At 51.0% G+C, this 10,429-nt stretch overlaps 1 protein-coding gene across 1 annotated transcript in view; it reads right to left on the reverse strand.

The window, feature by feature from the left end:
* Window positions 1-10,001: 10,001 nt before the first annotated feature.
* Window positions 10,002-10,429, reverse strand: part of VOLCADRAFT_91205 (uncharacterized protein) — a gene marked incomplete at both ends in the record, with an annotated part of 9,940 nt that continues 9,512 nt past the window's right edge. The window contains one exon of the mRNA XM_002950787.1: window positions 10,002-10,027. Coding sequence (XP_002950833.1) covers window positions 10,002-10,027 — 26 coding nt within the window. The remainder of the gene's footprint in view (window positions 10,028-10,429) is intronic.

The raw sequence follows: 10,429 nt of genomic DNA on the forward strand, positions 1-10,429 counted from the left end.
GCTGGCTGCCCACTCCCAAATGCTGCCGTACTTGTTCCATCTTGGCGCGGTCCTTAACGACCTCCTGCGGCCCACCTAGATCCGAAACCAGCGCCCGCAGCGCAGCGGACTCGTCCTGTGTGCCGTACATGCATCAAACGATCATGCATACACGACAGGCATCAAAGGAAGGCAGAGAATCAATACGGCAAGTACGACAAGTACGACAAGTATGATAAAAAGCCATTGGGCTCAATATGTTTCTGACCGACAGACAAGGGGCCTTATGGTCATCAGTCTGACTTTTCGTTATCGGAGCTCGCCGTCTTCCTTCGTTCCCATCTGGGAATATCTGGGAAAAAGATCGCATCCTGATGAGGAAATAATAACGAGGGGATAATTCACCCCAGGCGCTAAGGGAAGGTGTGCTTCTGTGGGGGCTTCTTTAGTGCTTAGGAAAAGCGCGGGTCAAAAGGAATTGGTGGGTCAAAAGGCGGTGATGAGCTACGTACAGCACTTGAGCAACGACAGCCATAGCAACAGCAATTACACAACACACACGCACACACAGCAGACATCTTCAGCTATTGCTGAGCTCCCCAAGCTGAAGCTGAAGCTGACTGAGGGGTGTTGTCGGGATCCAACTACATAACGTTATGACCACCGTACGACAAGGCCACAAGCCGTAAGGAACGACATACAGACTTCTCACGCGGCGGCGGAAGGGGGCGGAAGTTGTGTGGGATCTGGGGGTTACGGCGGGATCTGGGCCGTACCTTGAAGTTGGGCTTCGACTTGATGTAGGCCGCCAGCTCCTGGATTTCATGTCGTGCGGCCGCCATCTGTGTGTTCGTGTCCAGCCCAACTGCCAATGTCGCATCTGCCGCCAGGGATTGAAGCTCCGAAACCAGCTCGTCGTACTGCTCCGCATCCGTTAAGCTGCACCAGATCCGCATCAGCCAGCCAGAACCCGCATATTCGAGTGCAAACTGCCGGATGCGCTCCAAACAGTGTACGAAATCGTCCAGTACGACCTTGTACGTATTCTTAGCCTGCGTACGGTGCCGTACACGGTGGACGACCCGTTTGGAAGATTCGGCCCTGGGTGTGCCCAGTTACGTTACGTAAGGTATGCACGAGTCGTCATCAACGCTGTACATGTACGACAATATGACGGATGGGAAGAAGAAACGTCGTACGATAGACTAATAAAAGCCCAGAGCAATTGCCAACATCATATCATCTCAAACACGTGTACGGCACTCCGACCTGAAGGGCTTCCTGGTTTAGCTGGATGACTTTCAAAAGGTTGGTGGCACGAGTGGCCAGGTCTTCTAAGTTTTGGCGGTGTGCAATGGCGCCTCGTATCACATTGATGGCGTCGAGCAGTACAGCCGCAGCTGGCCCACCTGCTTGGGGTACGTGCGTACGGCAATACGGTACGGGAAGGTACGGCAAAAAGCGCGGGTGGATTTTCTTGTCAGGTTTTTGTCGCCATGTGGTCATATCTCACATGCAATGCTCTCTCCTCGATGTCCTCATCGCTAATTGGGGCATCGGAAGTCGACAACACAGAATGGGGGATTCATTTGCCGACTTGGAGAAGTAAAATCAAAATCACTCGAAGAGGGTAAGAAGAGTGTCCAGCCTATGGGTATGGCGCAAAAACATTTGATGAGCTATGACACCACGATTGACCCCTAAGGCTTCTCGGGGGGTTCGGGCTGACTGCTGCAGTTTATCAAACCTAATTACTGGTAATACAATGTCTTCAGTTCGAGCCCTGCACGTGACATCTTCCCGCAAGATCATGTGCATGTGCCACATCGCGATGCGGGGCAACAATTGCCTAGAGGATTTCTGGATCTCGTGTCCGCCGGGCGAGGTGAAAGGCTAACGGAAAACGCACGGCAACAAGGCGTACCCGGGGGTGGCAACAAATCCTTCATATCAGCCACTGCCGCCAGCATATTTTCGAAGCCAGCAATGGCAATTTTCTGCGGGGATTAGCAGAGACCAGGAGAACATATTGGACTTCATCGCTGCGTGTGAAATCACCGTTGCAATGCCGTGACGCCAAGCAATAAGATACTCGCCTTTGCAAGTTTTTTTGCAGAGCTCGCTTGATCCTCGGATTGTATTTCTGGGCCATCTCTGGCCACAGGCTTCGAGTTGGCTATCGCGGAGCCAGCCGATGTGCTTTGCCCGCAACCCATGTCACGCAGCCCAACAGTCGCCTTGTTAACTTCAAGCTCTCGCAAGTCTTACTGACAGATCCAACTTGCGTAGTATGATAGTCCATGGAGCTGCCATCCGTTTCCAGAGCAGAGGGCTCCTTCCACTCGTACGCCAAGACTTCCTTCCAACGAGAAAATTTAGGCAGCGCTTAACAACACGCAATCAACCTATAATTTCAGGTCAACATATAATTCTTATGCCTATTGTTCCAAGTATTTCCGTCTCAAAGCCGTCGGCTTCGACGTAGACCGCTTCGATAGCACGCCAGTTTAATCCTGACCTTGAGAACATGAGAAAATGAAAATTTGACGCAAATATGTTATGTAATCATATCACGAATATCACCAAACTGTATTGATTGCAATCTCTACTGCAACGCTTGTGTGCGGTGTACGGATAAGTGGTTGTTGAACCGATGGATGGGCTTCCTTTCCAGGGTCTGATTCCTCTCCCCCCCCCACCACCCATTTTCAGCCACAAGTCCTAGCTTATTCCTTGCCGAAATAAACCATGCTTGCACTATCACGCAGCTTCTGTTAACACCGAAGTATATATCTGTCACAGCCTGTGAAAGACCAACTTGCAAATTTCCTACCGCGCCTTTATCATCTCATCATCTACTCAGCTCCTAACGTCTGCAGGTGATCAACCAATAATCTTTACCTAGCTGAGTGCTGACCACATAACCGACTGCAGCTGCAGCTGTGCAGCCTGGGTCAGTGTTTTTTTTTTCGTTTTGGGCCTAGTACCCTAGAGTAATAAACTGGGTGTTTCTTGCGGATATATATCATATGGACCTCGTAGAACCTCTGGCCCTCATCTGCACGAAACACTTAGCGTCTGGACGGACCACCGCGAAGAGAAATGACTTCTTCCGGATCCGCTAAGTGGGCGCGACGTCTGAAATAGGTTTTTTTTGTTACATGTCCTTGATACGACAATCGAGGCCGTAGACAGGAAGGTCCGCCAACACTCTTTTTAAACAGGAGTGATACAAGAGTTGACGTGCAAGTTATAATATGCCTATGGCTCTCCAGGCGGTTGATTTCAGTTTAGGGAATGCAATTTGCAGCAGCAGTAGGAAGTGGCAGCATTTAAACGCAGCAGTACCAGCAGCAGCAGCAGTACCAGCAGCAGCAGCAGCAGCAGCAGCAGTACCAGCAGCAGTAGCAGTAGCAGTAGCAGTAGCAGTAGCAGCAGCAAGGATTACGGCTCTGTTCCGATTCCCAGCACAACCAGCAACAGCAAAAGCCGCTGCCGTCAACAGATTGAATTAAGTTCATAAAGGCCGTACGTGCCGTGTTCGGAGGCTGTACGGCATGGGGCTATTACGGCCCGAAAGCCGTCCTCTTTACAGTCATGCATACAAAGGTAATAAGTACATTCATAACCTCGAAGGTGCGCATAGGCTGCCGTACAAGTTGTACAACGCCAGCAGGACGACTCTTCCTAACGCTACTAATAACACATACATACATACATCTGTGCCACATTACATTTCTCAAAGCAACGTACAACCACCGCTGTGAACTGATATACATTTATAACGTAAATTTGTGCCACATTACATTTCGAATTCAAATGCGCGCAAATCGGCATATGCCCTTTCCTGCCTACAAGGGCCCTTCCTGCGAACGTGTCCTCCATGCAGGACGTGTCCTCTGTGTGTGTGTGTGTGTGTGTGTGTGTGAGGTCTCTCTTGATCTCCGTCTCCGTCCTGGGTCTTAACCGCCCTGGCACATGTAGCCTTTGCAGTTGTAGCCGCGTACTATGTGTTCCTTACGACAGTCTTGAAGCTTGTTGCAGCGGTGGCAGGTCAGGTGGCGGAAGGGTGGCGCCAGCACTCGGCCATGCTCGCCGCGGAAGGTCGACATGATGAAGTCGGGAGTGTGGCCCGGGACCTGGAGGGCCGTGTGGCACACATCCAGCCAGTTAAGCTCGCGTCCGCAGCCCTTGCAGTTGCTGTTGGGAGACGCCTTCATCTTGAAGTTGTACTGCAAGCAGAAGAACAAGGATGGGATAAAGCAAGGAAGAGAAGTTAAGTAGTGCGGTTATCACATCTCTCGGAACAAGATGTTTGCATCACAAGTAGATTTGTTCTTTTGTGTGGTGGGTTCAGCGAGTTGGTTAGAAACGCTTGAAGCGGCGACATTCCATTGACGGGTGCAAAATGCACTCAAATGGTTCCTGATAACTAATACCAATTTAATGTTATGCCTTTAATTTTAGGAGATTGTCCTATCACATATTTGAGCTCGGCGCTTTTTCCCTCCCAGGAAACTCCATTCAACACTAACGGCAGCAGTTCTTCAGGGCAAGTGTTCGATTCCGGTATCATGTTTACAAGCTACATTCACATTTGGTCCACTTAATCGCAAGCAAATGCGCACCTCGTCGAAGGTCCCAGGTGCCACGCCTAACATATCCTCGATAGTCTTGACGTCAGATTCCGGAGTGAGCACGTCAGGCAGCTCTAGCCCATCATAGACCTTCACAGCCTGTTAAAGATCCATATGGGATGCAGCTATGAGCTGTTTGAAGAGACGTCACACGGCATCTAATTCCAAGCCTAGTAGACCGCGAGCAGGGCCTCCGAAACAAGCAAAAGCAAGCTAGTCATAATTTTTAATATTGTGAAAGCAAATAATAATTTTTGTACATCATTCAGGGTCAACCATTGGAACAACCTTACCTCCATGAACTCCTCCTCGGCGACATTCGTCTGCAGCTGTCGGCCGCCACTGTACACAAGTGCGGTAGCCATCATTCTGAACCTTTTGGTTGAGAGCCTTTCCAGCTCTCGAAGAGGTGCACGAAAGAGATCCCGAGCAACGTCAGCCCGGAGCCGGAGCACCACTCTGCTGCTATCAATTCCACGAAGCACCTCTGCTTCCGGCGGACCCCCAACACACCCGGCGGCACAGTCCTACTTGCAGCCGTGTTCCTTACCTTCACATGTGACGCCATTTATACCTCTGGTCGAATGACCGTACCGGTGCTGTACTTCAGCCCCCCAACAAAGCCACAGGCGACCTAACTGGTGGGCGAAAGGTCGGACTGTGGGCAAAAACGGCATCCGTAAACGATTGACATTGGTGTTAGTACGATTAAATTGATGCCAGTAGTAACAATAGCTCTAAGGGTGTATTTCCAGTCCGGATTAACGTCGCGGATTAACCCTCTGTCCTCCATCGATACTTGCTCAAGCGGCTAAGTTGTTGGCAAACTTACCTCGCCCTTTCAACCTTTGGTTCCCTTATGGAACGCAGCTATGTGGTAAGCTCGTACCAAGGACTTCCGTGCCTTAATCCGCATTGGAAATACACCCTAAGAATAGTATCGGGAGTCAGTCAGATCGGAGGCGCCGGCCAACTGCCGAACACAAGAGGCCTCATACAATAAATATTAAAGTTTTCTTTGAATTTAATCAAATATATATCTACTTTTGCACTTTCTTCTACTAGAGGCGTACTGCGATTATCGCAGTGACTCGGTGACTGTATTACAGTCACCAAGTCTTAAGGACAAATTCGATCGTTTAATTCAAGCGTTCTCATCGGTGTTTGGATTTTGTTCAGAGGTTGAAATGTACACCCGCCCACGCCCGCGTTTGCGTGTGGAATGAATCGAAGGAATCGGATGACTTCCCGTCTCGAATCGTTTCCGTAACGCAACTTTGACTTCTAAACACAAATCCAGAAATGGCATTACATATCAGGGTCCCAGTCGTTCAGCATTTATTCAAGAAAAGCCAGTACACCGTATTTGGCTTTCCCTTTTGAGATAGCCAACGGCGCGACCTTTTATTTTTAGCTTAACTTTGCACAACAGAGTTATCCTTAGGCTAAGCTACAATGTTAACTTTGTCCACTGGACCTTCCGGTCAACGGTCAAATAATTTAACACGGGCCCAAGCTAGTAAGTGGCATATACTTTCACAGTGCCCTACCTTGATTTTTTTCCAAAGCCAGCAAAGCGCACAGAAAAATAAAGTGCGTGTACATTGTTGAACAAGCCTTTCGCCAGAGTTGTAACCTCGATTAGAAACCTACCACAACACAGTAGTTTAGCTGCTAACGTAACTTTTTATACAACTCATGTGAGCAACGCGCATTTCGCTCGGCGGCCAAGTTAGCTAGGGTATCCGGCGCATATAATAACGGCGCATTGCCCGAAGGGGAGGCGCTATGAAGTGCTTCATCGGTCAATCTTTTTTTTTCCGGGCGCCTGTAGGCGGTGCAGCGGCCGGGTGAGATGGAAGAGTGCGCCTAGCTCAACCGCAAAGGCTTGACAGTTCTTAGTTAGGTTCAGTTCATATTAAACTCTCGTTGATCTTGGTCTTACAGCTTGGCCTTACGGAAGTAGTATGTGTGTTACATGGTTGGGGGTGCGTGACCCCATACCCGTAAAACTACCCATACGAGCCGAAGGCCCAAAGGGCAAGGATGTAAGTTAAGGAAGTAGTTATGACATCCTTAGCCATTAGCATACCCTTAGCCCTGGAGCTGCGACGCTGGTTGCGAGCAAGTCACGTTGTTTCCTCCGTAAGGGACAGCAAAAGCCGGACTCCGTTCATATGGCGATTTAGTTGAGACAAAAACACAATTTTCGGGTCTTAATGCCGTGCTCGTTGTAGCCATCTGAAAACCATTGGCTTTCCGCTTTCCCCCCATCTTTCCCTGCCATCCACCAAGGCCGACCAAGGGTTAAGGGGTCTTCCTTTCCTCGAAGGGAAGAATGAAACACCCTAGGCTGCGCTGAAGGAAGGGGAAGGTACCCTAGGGTGCCATCCCCTCCGCGTTTTTAAACCGGAGACCGAAAAGGGTAAAATACCTGCAAAACCTCTCTGGCACAAAGCGTGGACAGTGTGATGATGGCCGACTAGCTTTCGACATCCCATTCCCCAATCCCACACTGCCCTACTTGCCCATTATCCAGTCCTCAACCTCCACCACTTCCAACGCAACGCTTTGACGCCGTACAGCTGAACTTGGCCCATACGATTGGCTGTGGTCTTGCTTGTGGCTTGTGGGGTTGTCATGTGTGTGTGCGTATGTGTGTAAGGGGTGTGGGGCTGCGCTCGCTAAGCAGCGGGCGGGTTGTGGGGACCGCTTTGAGCGGTGAGCTGAGACTGTTGGTTACCGCGAGACAGTTGGTTAGTTTTTCTAACTAGTTAGTTTCTAACTGGTTAGTTAGAAAAACCACCTTGGCAGCCTCTGCCGCAGTTGCCATCGACAGGGCATAACTCTAGTGAGACATCGGAGAGGGCACGGGAAGGGCTGCGGCGGTATCAACAGTAGCATCAGTCGCAGTAGCAGGCGCAGTAGCAGCCGCAGTAGCAGGCGCAGTAGCAGGCGCAGTAGCAGCTGCCCCTCCCCCCAAGAGACTGTTCCGAAGGTCGTCATGATGCACATCGGCAATTTCTTCTCAAAAAGGAAAGCGTGTTATGGTACAAGTTGGGGCCACAATCCGACCACAGGGGAGGCAGGAGTCTCAGCGGAATTGGGAACACCCCCAGGGGGGAGGGGGGGAATGCAAGATAACACCTGCAAAATCCGACACGACGGCAGATGCTCGCTGCACACAACACGCGCGCATGCACACATATACACACACACACGACATACACACACACGCACACCGCCACAACCATAACACAACGCAAAGCTGCAGAGAGCTGAGACACGATAACACGACCCAACCGAACAGCGCCCACGACCACCACCACCACCACCAGTGCTCGGCTGGAATCCCCATCCACCACCGGGTAATCTACCCCTTACATACATACATACATACATACATACATACATACATACATACATACATACATACATACATACATACATACATACATACATACATACATACATACATACATTCGTAGTAAGTACAAACCGGGCTAACCGGCAAACATGAAGCGTGCAATAAAGCACGCAAGTCCTTATGGCCTTGTCACATAAGGCCCACCTGGTAGTACAACAATAAAACAAACAACAACAACAAAAATCAGTGCTGGCAACAAACCGCTGGCAATAAAACAAACAACCAACATTGGACGACGAGATGGACGAGATGCAAGATTGGAAAAACGCCTCCGGCCGCTTCCACACTTTGGCGAACTCCTCCACCCCGACATACACACACACACACACACACGACCCATCATCATCATCATCATCATCAACATCATCATCATCATCAACATCATAAAAACAAACCATACACACGCCCAAACAGCCCACTATCCCCATCAAAATTAATAAGCCAGAGTACTCAGGAGCTGCAGCACAGGGTGGGAGGTGCAAAAAATGCTCCAGCCAGCCGCCGCACTGCCGCCGCCACCTGTGTGTCGCAGCCCCTAAGAAGAATGAAGACCTGTCCCGTGCGCAGTGGCCAGATGGTTCATGTGTGTCGTAAATTTCGTCGTACTTCTCACGTACAATATACACCGGCTCTCCTCAAGCCGGCCAGCTCTTCGTGCTGCTTCCTTCCCGGTGTTCTGTGGGGCCCGAGTAGGAGGCCCGCGCCTGGGGCCCGCCGGGCCCGCTCCCCCCCCTTACACACACACACACACTACAGAGCCGCAAAGCCCGCAAAAGAAAAAGAAGACAACCATCACCAACTGCCCAGAAACCGACTTGCCTTTTGAAAACCGAACCACGACTCAAACGCGCTGCCGCCCTCCATCTTTGAGCTATCTCCTCACTCTCCTAAGGGGTTCCGCAATAGTTCTTCTTCTTCTTCTTCTTCTTCGTTAGGGGAAGGAGGCGAGGAAACGAACAGACCGAGAATCACACACTCGTGCAAAAACCGCGACGGCTATGTTCGTTGTGTACATGTTTGTAGTACAGGTACAAGGTACAGGTCGCTTTTCACATGCATGCATGCTGACGTGGCGATGGAGAGGTAGGAAGAATGGAGGGAGGGGGCGTGGAGGAGGAGCAGGGGAGGGCTCCCCCCGGTGCCCATCCCGCCAACGTCCCCTCATTCCTGCTTCCGCATATACATACATACATACATATGCGCACACAGGCATACAGACATACACATATACACATGCACCATGCCGCGATCCACCGTGCTGCGAGGCTATCCGTACTCTACACGTTAGGCGGAGGGAAGGGGAGGAGCACTTCTTCGACATTAAAATACGCACACATACATACACACACATACATACACACACACATACATACATACATACATACATACATACATACATACATACATACATACATACATACATACGTACATACATACGCAATGCGTACCTAGCAGTCCAGCACAGCACACTGCCCCACTAACAGAAGTACAGACCACTTGCCTTGCCTTGCCTCTCCCCACTTTTTTCGAACCTTCCCGCTTCTCCCCAACCAAGCACACCATCCTGCCCCTCCTCCCCTCCCCCCATGCAACTCCACACACACAAATACCCGTCGACCGGTGGCAGCCACTGGTGCGAGCAACACACACATACATACATACACACACCGGGGCGCAAACCAGCCATGTACGGCCGCATGCACCCCCTCATCTTCGTGCGCGCGCCATCATCGCCATATGGATCGAAAAACCCTTTCCCTCCCCTCCCTCCCCTCCCTTCCCTCTCGCCCGCAGGGAAGTCGCAGAGGCTTTGTAGGCGGTGGGTGTACGACAGCGGCTGAAGAGAGGCCGCCCGTGGGCCTCCCACCACCACCGCCACACACACACGGGCAAACACACACGCACACACACATACATACATACAGAAGCTATGTAACATCTTTCGTCCGTTGCTGCCGTTACTGCGAGCGCTGTTTCCGTACAGCTGTACAGACGTACAGACAACAAAGACACATGCAACTTGAGACTCAACGTACATCATTATAAGTACAAACTGAAACGGGAGCCGGACAAACCAGATCCAGAACCAGATCCAGAACAAGACACCACAGGACGAGACGGAGGATCGCGGGCCAGGGGGGCGCCAGGACGAGGCCGCGCATGTAGAGAGGGAGAGGAAGAGAGCGAGAGAGGGAAACAACGACAGAAGAGTCCAACGACAGCGCCATTACCGACCAGCCAGTACGGCAATTACGACAGCCAACAAAGCCACCATTCCACCGCCACTTACATTGCCACCCGCCACCCCCACCGCAGGTAGAGGGCCTGCTCGCCCGCTCGTTCTCCCACAACATCACAACACTGGCACCCCCACCGCCATTACCCC

Source organism: Volvox carteri (assembly GCF_000143455.1).
Source record: "Volvox carteri f. nagariensis unplaced genomic scaffold VOLCAscaffold_20, whole genome shotgun sequence".
NCBI lineage: Eukaryota > Viridiplantae > Chlorophyta > Chlorophyceae > Chlamydomonadales > Volvocaceae > Volvox > Volvox carteri.